The 20,622-nt window shown below is 53.9% G+C and overlaps 1 protein-coding gene across 1 annotated transcript; it reads right to left on the reverse strand.

The window, feature by feature from the left end:
- Window positions 1-287: 287 nt before the first annotated feature.
- Window positions 288-15,240, reverse strand: LOC106737343 (zinc finger protein 436). Its single transcript, XM_059718464.1, has 8 exons — window positions 15,097-15,240; window positions 14,245-14,455; window positions 13,723-13,812; window positions 13,025-13,200; window positions 10,712-10,838; window positions 5,755-5,871; window positions 4,966-5,055; window positions 288-4,204 (listed from the first exon to the last, which is right to left on the reverse strand). The coding sequence occupies exons 2-8, from the start codon at window positions 14,426-14,428 to the stop codon at window positions 3,027-3,029; spliced, it is 1,962 nt and encodes a 653-aa protein (XP_059574447.1). The 5' UTR covers window positions 14,429-14,455; window positions 15,097-15,240; the 3' UTR covers window positions 288-3,026.
- Between the last annotated feature and the right edge of the window lie 5,382 nt (window positions 15,241-20,622).

The raw sequence follows: 20,622 nt of genomic DNA on the forward strand, positions 1-20,622 counted from the left end.
GTGTGTGTGTACTGCAGGATCAGAGTGTGTGTTGTGCACACCCCTGGCTGGCCAATGGGGGGAGGGAGATGGGTGCACACATCCCACACACACACACACCCTGCAAGTCTGCACGCACATGTACGCCCATGAATGCACACCTGCCAGACACGGTGCTGTCCTGGTGGGTCGCCCTGCACCTCCCCACGGCTGAGCCCTGCCCAGGCTCCACTGCCACCCATGCTCCCAGGGACTTTGAGGCCAGTTCCAGCCTGGTTGGGCATGAGACATGCCAGAAGAGAAAATCCCAAGATTTGAGAAGTTTATTGCCACATCATGAGTCAGACTTAATTTTACTTAGAAATCACAACTCTTGCAATAATTTTCGAGAGTTGGCATTACTGTATCATACACTTTACAGGCAGATGACATCTGTTTGCACTTGAGCCATGAATGCCCCTACTCCTGGCCCCTTACTCACACTTACAATACCCCTGACATGGACCATTCCTCCTCCGCCTTTTCTTCCTCCAGCAACTCTCCAACCAGAGGAACTCCTCAAAAATCTCTACCATGATCACCACGGGGACTTTCCCAGGGACAGGGGATGACCACTTTTCTGATATGGGGTAGTACTCGCAGAGGTAATGCATAGTTATCCTCCCGCTTTCATTTCTAGTGTGAAGATCTTGGCTTCACACCCACTTTATGGAACTGGGAGACTCCTCCATAGCCGCACAGCCACAAGAGCGAGCTGAGGGCAAGTGAAACCCAGGGGCATCCAAACCCAAGTCTGGTCTTGGGCCTGCAAGCAGGATGCCCACCAGATGATCTGGAAACATCTGAAGCCCCGAATGGGGGTACAGGATGCTTGCCAGTAGTAGGACCACATACAGTTCTTGAATGACTCGCAGATTTGGAATACATTTGACTTTGAACACACAAAATTTTCCTTAAAAAAAAAACCCACAAGTCTACCTGGCTCTGCTCTGGGGTCTCCGTCACCACCTTTGCTTGGTTTTTTTCTGCTCAAACTCCTCTATCCCCTCACACCTCTTTTCTTCCCATTTTCCCCCTTCTTTACCGTATAATTTCCACAGGAGGCAGAACCTGCACAGGCTGCACCTCCTTCACCTCCCCCCCACCCCACTGCACCCACAAAAGGGACTCCTGGGAATAGATTCCTTCAAAAGCCCCCAGCGCAGGGCTCTTGCTGTACAGCACTATATGGAGCAATGTCTCAGGTGTGACAACCCCCACCTCTGAGTGTTAGGAACAAGCCCTTGGCTGCAGTGAATCTTCTCAAAAGGGAAGGGCTTGGGACTCCTAGAGATATCTGCCATGGGAAAGGCTCCGGTCCCTGGCCTGTTTCCATTTCACCGCTTTGAGGAGAACATGGAGACCCACCACAGGGATACCACGTTCAGTTCTGGGGCTTTTGCAGCAAGAAAGCTGTTACAGAGAATAGAGTGATGGGAAGGAAGGGAAGGGAAGCAACAGGCACCTAGTGGTGCACAGTTGTTGTGAGGGTGAAAAGCAAAACCTGCTAAACTTAGTATGCAAGAGTAACAACAGCATCTTGCAGACACCTGATGGGCATGAGCAGGTTTGAGAAGGGGTTATGTTGATGACACTAAAATGTGGGGCGAGGACACATTTGAAGGGAAAGAGAGGCTGCAACTAGATTTAGACAGACTACAAAAGTGGGCAGACAAGAATAGGACAGGGTTCAATGTAGACGAATGCAGGTGCTGCACCTTGGGAGAAGGAATCCACAGCATTACTGACTCCAAGATGAACATGAGCCGCCAATGCCAGACCGCAGCCAGCAAGGCCAGCCAGACCTTGTCATGCTTCCAGAGGTGCATCTCGAGCCAGTCCAGAGAAGTGATCCTCCCCCTCTATGCGACTTTGGTCAGGCCGCAGTTGGAGTGCTGTGTCCAGTACTGTGCACCGCACTTCAGGAGGGATGTGGCCAGCCTGGAGAGGGTCCAGAGGAGGGCCACCCGCTTGGTGAGAGGGCAGCAGGACAGGCCCTACGAGGAGAGACCGAGGGACCTGAAACTGTTCAGCCTCAGCAAGAGGAGGCTGAGGGGGGACCTGGTGGCTGCCTACAAGCTCATCAAGGGAGATCAGCAGCAAATAGGCAGAGCCCTTTTCTCCCCAGCACCGCCTGGGGTGATGAGGAACAATAGTCATAAGCTGATGGAGAACAGGTTTAGGTTAGAGATCAGAAGGCAATATTTTACAGTTAGGGTGGCCAAAATATGGAACCAATTTCCCAGGGAAGTGGTCCTTGCCCCTTCCTTGGGCAAATTCAAGAGAAGGTTAGATGATCACCTGTCTGGGGTCTTGTGAACCCAGCATTCATTCCTGCCTGTGGCAGGGGGTCAGGCTAGACGCTCTGTTCATCCTGACCCCTAACTACTATGAAACTATGTGTTGGTGAGGAAAGGAGAGGTCAGGGCACAGAGCAGGGAACGCTTTGCAAACCATTAATGTTCTCCTCCCTACAACTCAAGCACCTCACGTACTAGGACCCTGGGACCAGCAGGGAGAACAAAGTTTGGAAGGAGCACAAAACAGTCCCTGAGCATCATCTAGAGTCAGTTGTCTTGGGAGGGCACCTTACTGCCAGTGCACTTCTCCCCTAGGACTACTGAGTGCATGCAGAGAATGATGGGGAATGTCTAGGGTCCAGGGCTGATGCGAAGATCATCACCTCAGAGGTTCCTCCAACATCTGAACTAGCTTCTGCCTGAGGTAGTTCTTCACAGCAACTCCCCAAAATCAAACTTTGCATCTCAGCATCAAGATCCTTTGAGCTTTTTCGTGCTATAACTGGCTGAGGGCAGGGTGAACTCTTCCTGCACTCTTACCGAGATGAAGTTGCCTGCCTGAATGCAACCACTGGTGGGTGCAAAACACACACACATCCCCAAGTCCATCCTGCACTGCTGGCAGATTTATGGATGCTCCTGGGTATGTGTGCACTGGTGCTTTTCCAGCTGGGAGGAGAGACTGAAGTTTTGGCCACACTGTGAGCACTAATGTTTCTTCTTCCCCTTGTGGATGCGCTGGTGTCGGGCCAGCTGGGAGGCCCAGAGGAAGCTCTTCCCACACTCAGGACACTGATGTGGCTTTTCCCCTGTGTGCATGCGCTGGTGCTGCACCAGGCGGGAGGATTCAGTGAAACTCTTCCCACACTCAGAGCACTGATATGGCTTCTCCCCCGTATGGATGCGCTGGTGCCGGGTCAAGTGAAAGGAGAGGGTAAAGCTCTTTCCACACTCAGGGCACTGATATGGCTTTTCCCCTGTGTGGATGCGCTGGTGTTGGACCAGCTGGGAGGACCAGATGAAGCTCTTTCCACAGTCAGAGCACTGATGTGGCTTTTCCCCTGTGTGGACGTGCTGGTGCTGGGCCAGGTGGGAGGAGCGAGTGAAGCTCTTCCCACACTCAAGGCACTGATATGGCTTCTCCCCTGTGTGGATGTGCTGGTGCCGGGCCAGGTGGGAGGCTTGGGTGAAGCTCTTCCCACACTCAGGGCACTGATATGGCTTCTCCCCCGTGTGGATGCGCTGGTGCCGGACCAGATGGGAGGACAGGATGAAGCTCTTCCCACACTCAGGGCAGTGATGTGGCTTCTCCCCTGTGTGGATTTGTTGATGCCGGGCTAAGTGGGAGACTTGGGTGAAGCTCTTTCCACACTCAGGGCACCGATGTGGCTTCTCCCCTGTGTGGATGCGCTGATGGTGGACCAGGCTCGAGGAGTGTGTGAAGTGTTTCCCACATTCAGAGCACCCATATGGCTTCTCCCCCGTGTGGATGCGCTGGTGCTCAGCCAGGCTTGCGGAAAGGGTGAAGTGCTTCCCACACACAGAGCACTGCGGTGGCTTCTTCCCTGGATGAAATCTCTCCCCTGGGCGAATCTTTCCCTTGGGATTCTTCCTATTTTTCAGCTTATCACATTCTTCCCTGTAACCGTGGCTCTTTTTGGGCTTTGCCTCGGCTCCACTCTCATACCCAACAAGAGTCGGTACTTTTTTCATCACATTCTCCATCTGGTTTTGGGACCTGCTGGGCCTCTTATGCAAATTGTCCTTCTTGGGACTTGGAGGGACCCTCCCTCCTGATCTACTTGGGGAAGTCTGCCATGACTCCAGATCTGAAAGCCCTTCCTCTGGAGGTCTCTTGTCAGCTCTGTTCAGCATCAAGCCAGCTCCTGGGCATGGAAAAAAGAACTCCAAATTAGGCCTGCTCTGACAAAAAGGGGTAAAAACTGCTATTCCCTGAACTGGGATGGGCCTCAGAGTAGGGCTGGAGCTTGGTGCCGGTATTAAGAAAACAAGCTTATCTTCCTAGGACTCCAAGTGCTAGGAATAGGGCAGGTGAAGGTCCATGTACCATGCTAATACTCTGCAACTCAATGGATTTCAGAGCCAGTTTTTCAGGACTTCTCTGCCAAATCTAAGTCCCATCACCTCAGAGCCTTCTGGGAGAAGTGTATTAGAGACATGTATTAGGATAGTACCTGAATGCCTTCATGCTCTATGAGGCTGAGCATGAGATCAGAGGCATTTGCTTAAGGGAAGAATGAAGCTCTCTAAGGGCTGCTCTATCCTAAAGCTCTGGTGGGTCCAGAAAGATGATGCTGAGCGCTCCACCCAGCTGGGCTGACATACTCAAGCAGCCAAAGTCCATTAGTGAAACTGTTAGGGTTGATCTCCAGTGCTTACACTTCGTGTCGGGCTGTCCCCAGATGCTCTCAGGACAAGTGTGAACAGCCTTATGGTGGAGATCAGGAAGTTGTCAGCAGACCTGAATGCCTGGGAAGCACTGTCTTACCTGGGACTAGATGCTCCGGAGGTGCCTGGGACAAGTGCTGCTTCTGCTTGCTGGAACAACGTAAAATATTTCATCCCTCCCAGAAGGATTTAGAGCTGTTTCTCTCCCTTTTGGAGAGAACATGGCTCTGCTCCCTACCTGCTTCCAGGCAAAGGTCTGATGCAGGCAATGAGCCTATGGAGCTTTCCTCTGCTGCTGAGTCCCAGGTGTCCTCCAAGTCACAGGAGTCTGTAATGGGAGAAAGGCCTGGGCATTAACCTGGACATGGACTCCGTGGTGTATCCCAGGGCTTCTGATACTCAGGGCCCCAAAGATGATACAGAGAGGGGGATTCTGGTGGAAACCATAAGGTACTCACTTCCCCACCCAACACAAAAACTTCTGGATCCCACCTGCCCCATGGAGCCCAAGAGCTCGATTAAACACTTCCTGGGTTCCAAGTTTCCCTAACAAGAAGAAACCAGAGACAGCCCCAGCCTGCCTCTTGTCCAACAAATATAGCTAGAGAGCTTTGGCCAAACATGCTAATTTCCATGGGGGACCACAAATCCTATTATGCCCTGGCAGAGGGTGTTATGGTTACCTTGGCCTGGGGAATCAATTTTTGCATTGCTGAATGAAGATAGAAATTAAAGATAACCTTTTCTCAGGGGAACCAGGTCTGTGCCTAAAACTCAAGACAGCAAGCTTGATTGTCCACTAACAGGCTAATTAAATGAGAAAAGGGGAACAGCTGCTTGTCTCCATATCACTGATTTCTGGGAGTGGAAACAACATCTGCCTGCACACATTATAGCACAAGCAACTGAAGGTCAGCACCCTCGAATGGCAGCACAGGACAGGTCTGCAATTTCCAGGTACTCCCCTCACTCAGAGTATTGAGCATGTCTGAGAGTGAAGTCAGGTGGAGGGAACCGCACAACTCACCTGGCAAGAGGTCTTCAGCTCTTGAGCTGTCGCCACGGTCCTCATCATCACAAACCCAGAGCTCCACCTCTCCTCGCTCGATGCGGCAGATTAAGTCAGGTGTGAGACCTTCATATCCTGTTTGGGGCAGCGGTTAAAGAGTGTTTGTGACTGGGTACTGGATGGAGAAGAACCAACTGGGATTTGGGGACTGGATCCAATGAACTGAGGTATTCGACTAGGGCCTGCAAGGACAGTGGAGGGTGGACATCTGGGATGAAAGAGAAGGCACTGTAGGGAAAAGCCTTCAATAGCTGTTACTCAGGTAGTGGAAGGACACGGTAACAGGGAGCCTATGGCTCCTGCTACTTTGAAAGGGAAAATAGCAGTAAACAGCATTCAGGCAGCCTAATAAAGGGGACCTACAAGGGAATAGGAAGCCAAACCTTGTGCCTACAGGCTGCTCTATGGCAACATTGTTACTATACCATGCTTTAATACTTCCTTTTGGAATTACTAAAGCATGTTACAGTAACCGCCCATACTGGGCCATCACATGGTTATTTGTAGCTGCTACTCTGCAGTAGCGATAGGCTATGACAGGGGAGCACACCGCTATGGTGAAGTAGTCGTTGGTCACATGTAGACACCCGTGGATGCTACATCATCATACGGCATTGCAACTGTGCCATAGCGTCACCTGTAGACACACCCAAAGTGGCTATTGCTGTGCTAGCTACCCAGCAATAGTATGGCGGGACACAGTCTATTGAAGCAGTAGAGCTACAGTGATAGGAAACAGGGCAGCAACAGGCTGCCCATTAGAACGGGGGAGAGGCAGCTGCCCCAGGGCTAATAAGACACCTGCCCAGAAGTGGTCAGGGCAGGAGTGAGATACAAGCCAGGTCCTGAGCAAGGGCAGGCAGTCTGGCCCTGCAAGTTGCAGAAGAAAGAGCTCCATGACAGGGTGGCTAACGGGGACTGCCTGGCTGACAGGAGAGGCCTTGAGACTGAAAACTAGATGCTTACCGCCCAGGGAAGTAGGGTCTAGTATGGAGGACAGCAGCACGGTTAAGCCATGAAGCGGATGATTATGTTGGAACCTAGTGGGGGACAGTTTTCTGTCACAGCCAGAAGACTTGTGGACAGAAGAGGTTCAGGCCAGGGACAGTGAGAGCAGAGAAGCGAGAGACTGGAGCACGGTGCCCATTATGGGCAAAACCACAGCCCAAGTGGGGTGAAGACAAGAGCCAGGAGCCTGTAGCCCAGAGACCCAGGTGAAAGAGGTGACAACCAAGGTCAGAGACCTGTAGCCGGTGAGGGGTGAACACTGGGGCCAGGCCGCCAGAAAAAGAGGCAAGGGGCACAGCCCAAAGAGACTGAATTGACAGGGCAGGAACCCAGGAGCTGGGGCTGGCCTTGGTAGCAAGGGGCCAGTGAGAGGAAACCGGGAAGGCCAAGGCCCTGGCAAGGGTGGGGAGGCCTAGAATGGTCAGACATTGGCTCGAGGGATAATTTCCACACCTAACTGCGAGTCAGTAACACCTGTGAGGCATGGACACAGCCCTAAGAGAGGTTCAGAGGCTGTGATTAGCCAATAAGGTGTCCTGGGAGACATGTATGGGCTGGGAGAGCCAGCAAAATGCAAGGACTGGAGTGAGTCCAACAGGGTCTGACAGGATTCACTGGCAGAGGCGTGTGGAGGAACCTCCAGGGCCCTGGGGCAGCCTCCCTTCCACACTGCACTACGAACATCAAGACATGGCAGGAAAGAGTGAAGGGAGGGTCTCTAGAGCCAGAGCAGGACAGGAGTTAAATGACCACCAGGAGGCATTACGGTGGCCCCAGGAACACCCGTCTGGTTACAGATGGTCATATGAAACAGAGCACCAACCACTCAGACAGAGTACATAACTAACAGGGTGCATCTTTACTACAGAGTTCACCATGCCCTTGATCCCTGAGTTGATTAATTAGCTCTGCAGTGAAGTGTGATGGTCTACAGGTGCACCGGCATTACAGTGCAGTAAATTAACTCCGCTGTAAGGGACAGTACTCTCTCAGGGCAAAGTAACTGCACCAAAACTCACATGTAGACAGTAACAGGGGCTACCTGAGGCACAAGGGTGCTAAAGTGTGATGGATGCCCACCACCTAGCCACAGGGCTCCTAAGGTTCTGCACCCTCACACCCCAGCCAGCCTCTCCCCCACCAACAGAGCCCAGGGCAGACCACAGTGCCCACTGTCTGCCCAGGGCTGCTCCTGCCATGGCTCAAACTGCTGTGAACCCAAGTGCACATGTAGACCCTGCACCTGGGGAAGGTAACTCAAACGCTGACAGCTCCAGAGTTTATTGCATTGCACTGATTTCACACGTAGAGGCACCCACAGTCACCAGGGACCAAAGTGGAGATGCAATGATCTGTGATGTAATTGAAAGCAGAAAGATTCAAGGTACCAAAATTATTAGAAATTGGACACTGATGGGTGCATAACATTTATCTTATCTCTGTAATTCCAAGCAAAGTAGATTAAATGAGTTTATTCCCAGAGAAGGTTTATAATGAGAACTTGTGGTAATGAAAAAAGTGCATGACACATGGCTGACAAAGAAACTTTTCCTGGCGGAGAAGGCAATTCATTAACAGGAGACAGGAAAGGATATTTTTATAAGAACTGTAGTTGAAACTAAAGCAACATTCCCATCCAACGGGAGAATCATCCCATAAGGCGACATGTGTGCACAAGTTGGCAAACACTGCTGGGGTTAAAAATAAGATCCTTGGAGGGCACATCTACACGTGATGCTACCACTATGACAATGTAGTAGCCATGGGGGTCTACACATGACCAGCAGCTACTTCGCTGTAGTGATGCGCTCCCGCTATAGCACACCGCTACATCAAAGTAGCTGCTAAAAATTACTGCACGTGCATACGGCACAGTACAGGCGGTTACTGCACCATGATTTACTACTTCCAAAAGGAAGTACTAAATCATGGCGCAGTAACAATGTCACCATAGCAACATGTGTAGACAGGCCCACTGTCAAGGATATGGGCAAAGGAAGGCAGAAGGAGATACACTTTACAGCATGTGAAATCCCACAATGTCAAAATGGTTTATATGCTCTTTGTTAAGCTAGAAAAAGCATCTGAGCACTTCCCTAAGGAAGTCCTTTGGGGAAATGGAGGGAAAAGGCGGCACCAGAAAAGCAAACTGACCTAGTAAAAAATAACGTACCTCAAACCTGCGCTGAAGCCAGAACAAGCCCCTGTATTAGACAGCCTCTGGAAATGAAAACTGCTTTCCACTAGGCCCTGCCCCTACCTAGCCCACTTCTTTTTATCACACTGATGGGCAATTGATATGCAGGGACATTTTAAGAGGAGAAAACTTTTGAGAACGGCAAAGTGAGTTTGACAGCACGTCTCAAAGTAAATACAGCAAAGCCAGAGGCTCTGGTCTACGAAGATGAAGGTGTTAGGAAGCAATGTGGACAGATGCTTCCAGTGAGTCCTTGTGAGAAGTACCCAGGTCCCATCACGGGTACATACGTCACTAGAGAAGGAGCTGAGAAAATGCTTAATTCATCTGTTGTAGCAACAGAGGCTGATAAGACTTCCATTAACTTCTGCTGGTGGTAACTAAAGGAGGAGAATGAGGGGTTAGATAGCACCAAACTGAGCATCCTAGGATTTGCTACCTGTGTTTGGACAGGAAAGACTAGGCAAGAGGGGGAGAAAATCAAAATAATTCTCCAAGGAATTATTCCGTGTTAGTGAATTTGTATGCCCAATGAACTGAGAGGATGGGAACATGCTGGGAAGGCAAAACAAGAATCTGCTGAATGTGGAAGCACCAGGAGTTAAACGAATGGGGAAGACTCAAATGAAGGTGGCTGGATGTGGATGTGAAGTGTACTCTGTCCAAGTTTGTGGATGATATTAAATTGTGGGGTGAAGTGAACATGCCAGAGAGTAGGGAACGACCTGGACAGGATGGAAAAGTGGGCAGTACACAATAGGAGGCAGTTCAACAAGGACAAGTGCAGAGTGCTGCACCTAGGGCATAAACATATCCAGCACACCTACTGGCTGGGGAACGACCCTCTGAGCAGCAGAGCAGCAGAAACGGATCTCGGAGTCATAGTGGACTCCAAGATGAACATGAGTTGTCAGTGTGACAAAATCATCAGCAAAGCTAACCACACTTTCTCATGCATCAGCAGATGCATGACAAATAGAGCCAAGGTGGTGATGCCTCTCATGGCATTGGTCAGGCTGCAGCTGGAGTACTGCATCCAGTTTCGGGAGCTGTACTTAAGAAGGACGTGGATAACCCCAAGGGAGTCCAGAGGTGGCCCACTTGTATGGTTAAGGGTTTGAAGGCCAAGCCCTATGAAGACAAACTTACGGACCTGGCTGTCTTCAGCCTCCACAAAAGAAAGCTGAGCAGAGATCATGTGGCCACCTACAAAATTCATTGGGTGCCGTAGCAAGGGATCGGGGATGCTCTGGTCACTAGGGTGCCTCTTGAGGTAACAAGGAACGATGGTAACAAACTGACAGAGAGCAGATTCAGGCTGGACATCGGGAAAAACTTCATGGTAAGGGTGGCCAGAATTTGGAATGGGCTTCCCATAGAGGTGGTGCTCTTCCCTACCTGGGGGGTCTTTAAGAGAAGGCTGGATAGGCATCTGCCTGGGGTCATCTGACCCCAGCACTCTTTCCTGCCCAGGGCAGGGGGTTGGACTCAATGATCTCCAACCCTAGCATCTATGAATCTATGGATCAAATGAAGAAGGATATATAAATAGGAAATAGGAGAGAGGCCCCATCACTGATGGAGCAGTGGGAAGGAAGAGAATTTAAACCACTGGCCAAAAGTTTGGGCGGATCAGACTAGAAAAACAGGGAGATGACAACAAAAGTCAGAGCTCACAGTTTCAGCAAGAAGCAGTGAACAGAGCTTTACCCAGGGAAAGTAGGGCTTGGTAATTCCTCAGCATCTGGTCCTGGTAAAGCTCCTTGTCTTCATCTCCCAGCAGCTCCCACTCCCTCTGGGTGAAGTACACAGCCACGTCCTCAAAGGCCTCCCAGAGCTGCAGTGACAAGTATTACACCATGAGCATCTTCTCTTCCAGCTGCCTCAAACCCCCACAGCCCTGATCTGTACTTCCTCTGCGATACAAAGATTTGGGTGTTAGCCAGGTTAGGTAGGGAAGCATGGCTCCTGGCACCCCCATAGCTGTCAGCCCACACAACCCATCTCCTCCACAGTCCTCATCTCTACCATTCTCATTTAGGGTCTCTCCTTGTTTTCCTCTCCCAGCACTGTCCCCCTCCCACCTTTCTCCTTTCCCCACCTCCATTCCTCCTCTTTAGCACAGAAAACACTCTACACCTGATAGTCTGTCCTGTGCATACCCTCTCAGTGTATCTGATTAAATGAGCTTGGGCTCACAAAATCCCATTCTATGCATCTCTAATTCAGCTAGTTTGTCAGGTGCAAATGTATCCTTCCTTGTCCTCACTTCTGACTAACAGAGATGTCTAGCCCCAGGTGTGCTGCTCACTCCTACCAAACTGCCTGCCCATGCAGCTGCCAGGTCACTACCTGTGCTAGAGTAATCCTGCTGGCATCAGCTGAAGTCTGAATTCCATAGTCCTAACCATGTTCAAGAGAACTTGTTGGGGTCAGCTGTAGAGGCCACTGCCCCGTGCTCCCTGGTGCTGGCTGGGTATCACCCAGTCCCCGGAGAGCTCTTACTTGGTTCTTCCAGTCTTAGAAGCTTCTAGCTGAGCACTTCTCAGAAGCAGCCTAAGGAACATTTCCAAAGGAGGGAGCTCTGACTCCATGGATCCTGACCCAGCCTTCCAATTAGGGGTGCACTGATAAACATTTTTTGACCAATACTGATGGCTGGTTAACCAGGAATATCAACCAATACCAATTCAATAGCCGACGTGCAGCCCAGCAGCTTGGAGAGCAGTGTCCAGTTGGTAAGTCTGTGGCAGGAAAGTGTCAGAAGGGAGGGAAGGGGCGCGGCAGGGACAGATTGAGGCCCTTGTGCTGAGGGATGGAATGGGGCAGGAGCAAGTGCTGCCACACCAAGGTGGGGTGGGGTAGGGCGTGGGCCAGACCCGCGGGCAGCTATTCTGGGAGGTGTGGGACCAGGGGGGTGGCTCCCCGCCACTGCACTCACTCCTAGGGGAGGCATAGCCCCCTGAATTTGTACACGGGGTGAGGACTGGCTGCCCACTGCAGGCTTGGGGCCAAGAGCTGTACCAGCATCTTTCTAGCAGGAAGGCTGGGTTTGGGGCTGTGGTGAGGGAGGATGGGGTAGGGCGGGGAGCAGTGGTGGCATTTGAAGTGGGGGCTACAGGATGGGCTTCTATCACCCCAAAACTCCCTATACCTCCACCTCCCAGTGCTGCCGCCACCCACCCTGCCCCTGCCCACTCCAGCGCAGCCCTGGCCCAGCCCCCACATTAGGAAGAGGCCAGCACAACCCCTGGCCTCAAGCCAGCGGTGGGCAGCCAGCCCTCACCCTGCGCACAAATCTGGGGGGCACATGCCCCCCCATTCCTCCCCTGGGGTGTGCACAGTGATGGGGAGTCAACCCCACTCCAAATTTCCCCTGCACCCCTGGGACAAACTGCCCTAGCTGGCAGTGCCTTCCCCTGCCCCAGCCCCACTTCCTCCCTCCTGCCCTGGTTGCCATCCTGCATCTACTCACTCCCTCCTGCCCTGGCTGGTATCCTGCATCCCACCCTGGCTGGCAGTGCCTTCCCCTGCCCCAGCCCCAGCCCCACTCCCTCCCTCCTCATGGGACCTCGATCTACAACCCACCCCCCACCATGTCCTTCCCTTCTCCACGCCCCTTCCCCGCACAGGCTTACTGACCAGAGGCTGCTCTCCAAGCTGCAGGGCTGCAGTCCTGGCAACATGCATGCTGCAACTGTGCACATGCACACAGCATTTATCAGTCACGTTATCAGCTACACTGGTCAAAACACCCCAGTTGCGGATAACGTATATTTTCCTTTTATTGGTGCCGATCCGACATGGACCAATATATCGGTGCACCTGTACTTCCAATGTCAGCACTGCTGGCTAGTTCCTGATAATGCCAGCTTGGTGTGGTTGCAGACTCTGTCACCAGTGAAGCCTCCTCTTGCCACTTCAACTGTCTCCATTCCCTAAATCTTCCCCGCACCACTGGCTCCACCTGGTCTCTGTCCAAACTGCACTCCCAATCCCTACTGAAGCTGGTGCCCTGCTCACCTCCGTACGCTCCCCCTGCTTTGGAGGCCTGCCCTGCCCATTGTCCAGTTGGCCTGGCACAGGTGTCAGAAAGCCCATCTCCACCAGTCCCCCTGGGGGAATCCCTTGTAGCTTCATGTTCACAGGCCCTTCCTCACGAGGCTTCATCTCTGCTCTGCTCAGGGTCCCTGCATCTGCTGAGTGGGGAAGAGAATGCACAAGTTAGCCCGGGTGCTGCCAGCACAGGGAAAACCCTGCTGTTCACCTGTACCTGCCTGGGAATAAGGCAGCCAGAGGCCACAAGCTTGTGGGAGAGGAGAAAGAAGGAAGACTCAAATTCCCCCAGTTCCTGCTAATAGACATCCACAGGCAGGCAGCTGGAGATGAGCCCCAAGAACTCTGTCCCTGCTCGGGAGTGTGATAACTTTGTATTTTTTGTGATACCCACTTCATGTCAGAGCCTGCAGGGACATCGCTACCTGGGACAGAAGCTCAAGGGATGTTGGTGCAGTGTCACCATCCGAATTTTGAAAGTAGAGGGAAGGTAAATACAAGATCTGTCTGCTCCAAGGTGTGTGAAAGGCTTCCAGGGGCGCTGGGAGAATGCAAAAACCCGGCCCCTTGGAGCACTGACCCCATCATAATGTTCTGGCAAAGAGATTTTCCTCTGATGGATGATGCCTCCTGCTACTAGAAAAGGTGCAAACACGGCTCCTTACCTGCTCTTGGACAAGGGCCTGCTCTGGGGCACCAGCCTGAGGAGCCTTCATGAGCTGACCACTCCCAGGTCTCCTCTCTTTTCAGGCAACCTGCAGCAGGACACAGGCCTGGGGTAAGTGTACCAGCCAAACCTCACTGGGCAAACTCATGTCCCCGACACCTGCACCAGCCCTGTTTTGGGCACAGAGGGTCACTGGGGCATGAAAAAGGGCTGAGCAGACCCCCGATTGTTAGGACACCCATTACACCATTGATGTGACCACTGCAGCACCACGGGGTTCACCCAAGGTCAGGGATCTTTCTGCTGGGTGCTGCACACATGCAGTGAGAAAGCTCGGGGCCCTCAGCCCGGTGCTGCCCAGCCATGCAGGTCAGAGCCCTGTCCCACCCCAGCCACGTGGTCACAAATGCTGTGGCCTCTCACGGCCTCTCAGGGACAGAGATTTGAGCCTCTCGCCCCTAATGCAGGACAGTCACTCCGGCCCCCAGACCCAGGCCCTGCCCTGCATCCAGTGCTTTACCTGGGTCCTGCTGGGGCAGAAGCTCCTTCCTGGGGACCCAAAGGGGCTCGTCCTGAGGCTCGGAGGTTTCATCCTGTCCTGCCTCCTTCAGGGGCATGGTCACACGAAGGGCCTGCCGCTGGGCCAGCCAGGATTTAAGATGTTCCAAGAATGCCGCGGTGGGTGCCATCTTGTCCGAAGACATTTCCTCAACCTTGACACGCACGGGGACCTGGGGACAAGGCAAATGTGTTACAGTGACCAGGGACTGGGAGAGAGCCGGGGGAGGGAGCGTCCCCAGACACATGGAGATGGGGACGGCGCCTGGAGCTTGTCCTCCTCCGCTCGCCCCGCACGAAACCCCTCAGCCAGGACCACCGCCTCGGCGCAGGGCTCCCGCTGCATGCCCGCTCCCAGCTCTGCATCTCCCGGGGCAGGATGGCCAGGAACTGCCCCAGCACCGCCAGCTCCAGGATGTGCTCCTTGCTGCGGCGCTGGGGCTCCAGCCAGCGCTGGCACAGCTCCCGCAGGCGGCTGCAACCCCCCCGCGGGCCCTCGCCCTCCTGGGAGCAGCACCCGGGACGTGCGGGCACCAGGTCTCTGCTGGGGGGGTCGTGCCTGGTGCTGGTGCCAGCCGGGGGTCCCTGGGCCGTGCTGGTGCTGGCCGGGGGGGCACAGGTGCTGCCCCAGCTCAACAGCCGCCGCCTGTGCCCGGGGGAGCTCAGCCCCGCGCTCGCCCCCTCCCCGCTCCCTGCAGGGGCCGGCGGGAGCTCCGCCCTGGGGGTCTCGCCGCCGCCGCGCGCCGCGCCCGGCCGGCCGGAGCCCACGTGGCCGCAGCCCCTGCCCCGGCGCAGCCCCGCGCCCCGCACGCACCCGCTCCCCGCTGCCCGCCCCGGGACGCGCTCGGGCTCGGGCGGGGCCGGAGCCGCAACCCAGGGCCGCAATCCCCGCTGCTCCGGAAGCGAAGTGACGCCCGCAGCTCCGCCCGCCGCGCCCGCACCCCTGCGCAGGGAGGGAGAGGCGGGGCCGGGGCAGGACGGACCCGCCCCCTGCTCGTTGTGTCCGTGTGCGTGCACCTGTGTGTGTGTGTGTGTGTGTGTTTACATCTGTGCGTGCATGTGTACGCCTGGGTATACCCACGTGCGTGTGGGCATGTCTGATGATCTGTATGTGCGTGCACCTGTGTGCATACCCCTGTGTGTCCACGCGTTTGTGCATTTGCGCCCGTGTGTTTATATGCTTGGGGGGGGTGTCTCTATTTGTGTGTGTGTGTGTATGTGCCAGGGTACATGTGTGTGTACATGTGTGTGTGTGTGGGTATGTACATCTCTGGCTTCATGCATGTGTGAACTTGTGTGTGTGTGTGTAAACCTGTATATGTCTGTGCATGTGTGTGCCTGCGTGTGTTCAGGTGTGTTCATGGACAAAAGGGTACACCCACAGGTTCATACATGCACAGGTATACACACAAAGGTTCACATGCATGTACACATGCAAGGACACACAGGTGCACACATGCATCAATGCAAGGGCCCATACACGTGTACACACGCATGTATGCACACGCATTCACACATGCATGGACACAGGCACACGCACACATAGGTGCATGTACATGGACACAACCCGGCATGTACACACAAGCACACAAACACACCAGCATACACACAGAAACATATGTATGCATAGATGCACAGACACACACAGGTGCACACACATAGGTACACACACACAGTCATAGACACACACACATGTCCACACATGCACCCCTAGCTGCTTAGGAACAGATGGCCTGGCTCACGGGTGCCCCAGCAATAGACTTTCAGCTGCTTGTGCAACTAGAAAGCAGCCAGGGGTGGGGGACCTCCAGCCCCTGAAGAAGTGCCCTGGCCGCGTGCCTGGCTCTTGGAGCCTCACACCCCACTCCTGAGCCCTGCTCCCTGGTAAAGAGTGGCTGGTGTTGGACTGTTGTGGGGTTTGGGAGCTTTGGATAGTGATGGATGAGAGCTTGGGGGTGGCCTTTGGGGGCACAGGGAGCTTAGTATGGGGTGTCTTGGGGCCTAGCTGGGCAAGCCAAGAGCAGTGATTGCAGACGATGCATACTGATTGCCCCCCAGTCTAGCACTTGGCCAGGGGGAGGGAGCCACTGTGCTGTGCACAATGCAAGAGTGATGTCAATTAGTGGCCCATCCAGGCATTCAATGGCCTGCCCTATTCAAGGGGAAATTATATGGCTAACGAGCCATCTCCTGCTTCCTGGGGCTTGGGATGTTAGATCCCAATCCAGCCCCCAGCCATGTTTCCCCAGCGGGTTGGGGGAGTGTTGGGGCAGGCTGAGGCTGGAGTCCCTGCTGTTCCACTGACCTGTCCAGGAAAGCCTGGTCCAGCCCCCTGCCCTGTGAGAGACACCGTGGGAGCTATAATTGAGTGGGGTGGGCCTGTGGAGTTGTGATAGAAGCAAAATAACTGTAGCAGGGCCTTGCTCTGGCATCCCTAAATCACTTGCCTCCAATTCCAGCTGTGGCAACCTATGAAGAGTGATGTCAACAGGCCACTGGGTTTCCAACCCCAGCTGGATGATGGCACAGGTCAAGCCAACACAGGCACTGCATAGCGGTCAGGCTGCCCACTGGCCCTGTGAGCAGCCCTGCTGCCTCCTGGACACTGCCCCAGTCACACCACAGCCGGGCATAGGAGCAGAAGGACTGGAATTCCTCCCCTTTGTTGCCAGGCAGGTGGGAGAGCACCTTGCCCCCACCCTGCACAGCAGGAGCCACACGCTGCACCAGCGATGAGCTAAGGGTGCTCTGTCGGATATGCAGAGCCCTCACGGCTCCCTGGGATAGCAGCTGGCAGGCACATAGGGGAAACGGAGACACTCGATCTCCAGCTGGGCACACAGATCAGCGACCCTTTGTGAACACTCTGGTATAGATGACATGACCAAGGCCACCCAGCAAGCAATGGCAGAGATGGGTCTTAACCACAAGGTCATGCTGTGGGGAACATGAATACGCACATACACTCAAAAGGCTGAGCCTGTTGTCCCTTCAGCAGCAGTTGCAGCCTTTTCACCCCACTTGCACTGACAGGCAACTAAGAGGAGCCTTTGCTCAGTTCCTTAACAGAGAAGAGCAGCCTCAAGGGGCCGAGCATGAGGCCTGTGCTGTAGGGCTGGGGTGGGAGGGCAGGGTGGGGCAGGCTCAGGGAGATGAATGGCACGGTCACCTGGACATCCATGGATTTCAAAGCCCTGAGCTACCTCTGCTTGGCCAGGATCAGGATCCAGGGCCCGTATTGCCCTCTGATAACCCCAGGGTCAGGCGCTGCACCAACCTGTATGCCCAGTCTAGTGGAGTTTTGTAGGGAGCCCTGCAAGGTGGATGACATGGCTTTGGGGTCCAGATCTGGCTCACAGACCCAGAGTTGAGCATCCATGTCCTACCCCCATCACCAGAGCATCAGGCCTGTGATGCTGCTGCTGCACAACAGGGCTCCCCCACCCCAATCTCCCCTTAAGGAGATGCTCTGCTCTCAGGTCCCGGGTGATTTGCTTCCTCACAGTGTTGTCACCCCCAGCAGTCCCACATTTTTTTGCAGCATAGAGAACTGGGAACACACCTGGTAGCATGGGGCAGTTGGGCACGTGGCTGCAGATCCGTCTCTGCTGCTTCAGCTCTCAGTCGTGGCTGCACTGATGCTGCTCCCTGCCCCAGCCACAGCTCCCCAGAGGCATACCTACCCCCTGGCTCTAGGGCTCCCTCTTATCCCAGAGCCTTGAGCCAGTCCTTGCTGCCCTTTTCCTCCCAGATAAACATGCTGGTTGCAGGCCAGGGTGGCTCAGCTTGTTTGGGCCCAGGCAGTGTGAGCTGGCACCACCTGCCTGGGCAGGAACATTGCACAGGCAGTGGGGACAGGCTTGGGGCTGCTGTGTCATCCCTGTACCCGGATCTGCTCAGTCACCCTCCCACACACAGGAGTATTGCCATGCTCACGGGGAATTCTGATGAGTTCAGCCCTGGATGCTGGGCTTCCTCTTTGTGATCAAACGCAGGCACCGTCAGCCTTTCCTGCCTCTACTCAAGTCCACGACAAGGCCATTCCCAACTTTGTATGCTACAGACCTGTGCACAGCACTCCTGAAATGCAGCCAGTTCTGTGAGGATTGGGGTCACAGCAGAGGGACAGAGGTCTTCCATCCCTGCTGCAGGGGTGTGCCATGGAGAGAGTGAGTTGCTCCGAATTGAGGGGGGATTTGTTTGCAAGCTCCCCCATGCTTTCACTGGGCTCATCTACCGCCTCAGAGACTCAAGGGCCCAAGCTGCAAGGAAAGGTGGGTAAAAACAGTAGAACAAGAGGGGCTGTGGGTACTTTTCTGACCCACCCTGGCTCCTAGCACCTTGCTGAGAAGACCCTGGACTGTCCTGGGCAGGTTGCACAGACCTACGGCTGTAACATCTGGCCACAAGATTGCAGAGAAGCCTCCAGCTTGGTCTCTGAATGTCATGTGGCCCTATAGACGCCGCTCAGCATCCTCCCCCAAAGGAAATTAGGGCCTGTCCATTATGCTAGCTGCCACCAAGTTCCAAATGAAATAATTTTTCCCCACCTATTCTGCCAGTCACTACCTAGACTTTTAAAAGCAGACCAAGGCGTCAAACCTCAAGAGCACCACACACACCTGAGCTTGCCCAGGAAGCTACTCACTGCTACACATCGTGATGCCTCACAGACTTCCACATCCAAGCATAGAGAGCACGCCAGGGCCCAATGTGGAAGCTGGACGCAACCCCTGATGAGGCTCAGAACTGACCCTGTGGGCTTTTGCATGCCTCCATTCCAGCTGCACCAGAGCCATGGGTATATGTGCCTTACAGGGGTTCCCAACTGGAAAGAGACCTACACGGCTCATGCAGAACCTCACATATACGGTCCCTTTCACAGGGCTGGGCAGCTACTGTCCACTCGGCAACCAGGGTTTGCATTTTACTGTAGACCTCAACCTTGCTGGCTTCACTGAAAGAGATGATTTTGGCAACCAAGCATTTGCAAACTGGTGCCTTTCACACAAATCATGGAAAACGAGGGTTGGAAGGGATCTTAGGAGGTCATCTAGTCCACCCCCTCCTGCTCAAAGCAGGACCATCCCCAACTAGATCATCTCAGCCAAGGCTGTGTCTCGTCTGCTCTGAAAAAGCCTCCAAGGATGCAGTTTCCACAATTCCACAGTCCCTTACCTTAAACACAGGTGTTTCAGACAGTGTGGATCCATGTAGTGCTTGTAAGCCTCTTTGGCTTGCCAGAGGTGACATTTTAGGTTCTCATGTACATGCTGTAGGTGTGTCACCAGCCCTGCAGCTGTGTGGGCTGGCGAGCTGGAGGGCAGGATGGGGTGCAAGTAGGGTTAGCACCTATAGTTAGCATAAAAGAGGCTGTGTTGGGTAGAGTGATCCACATGCCTTTAAGGGAATTGACCCAGGGGTAGGAAGGTGATTCAGTCACCCTGGTGGTAATTTAACCACTCCCGTGGGTGCTGCTCTTACACCTGGTTGAATCCTTCCATCTGCCTATTGGTTTGCGGGTGGCAGGCAGAGTAAAGGCGGTGCTCCACCACCATGGACTAGACACATTCCTGTGAGAAATGCAACACAGATTGATGTCCACTGTCTGACACGAGCCTAGTGAGCATCCCGTGGAGTCAGAAAAATGCCTAGGTAGAGGGAATCGCACAACAGGGAACAGAATGGGTCATTTTAGTATGGGAATACTAGCTAGGTAAGACTAGCTAGGTAGTGGAATCCCTACTAGTGGAATCCAATACCTAGTCTCTGTAGTCCCCTTTCCCTCCATTTACCAGCTGGGTGCTGTCTGTGTGCGTCTTTCTGTGTCTCTGTGTGCACCTCTGTCTGCCTGCTCCTCACTCCCAAGCCACAACTCCCCCACCCACCAGCCCTGCTGCTGCCCCTCACTCCTGACCCACAGTACGCTGCTTCCTGCCAGGGTGTGCAGGGACCTTTCCTCCCTGGGCTCCATACCCCATGCACGCACCCACAGTTCCCAACACCTTCACAAATAACACGCCCCCCCCCCCCCCCACCAACCACCACCACACACACTTCAAAAATAGCATCTCATGATTTTTTTTTAAGAGCTCATCTCATGATTTTTGGCATGTTGGGTTTGGCAATATTGGGAATAGGAAATGTCCCATAATATGAAGTGTCCCAGCCCACACAGCTGCTCCAGAGTACCTGGTGTGGACACAGCTGCAGCTACTCCCTGCTGGCATAGGCTGGTCCACGTGAGGGGCCACCACCATCATCACTGCACCAGGAGCAACCATCATGCAGAGGAAGCTGTTTTTCTGTGGGAGCTAGAGCCAGGAAACACCCAGCCTCG

This window comes from Alligator mississippiensis, chromosome 15 (genome assembly GCF_030867095.1).
Source record: "Alligator mississippiensis isolate rAllMis1 chromosome 15, rAllMis1, whole genome shotgun sequence".
Classification (NCBI taxonomy): Eukaryota; Metazoa; Chordata; order Crocodylia; family Alligatoridae; genus Alligator; species Alligator mississippiensis.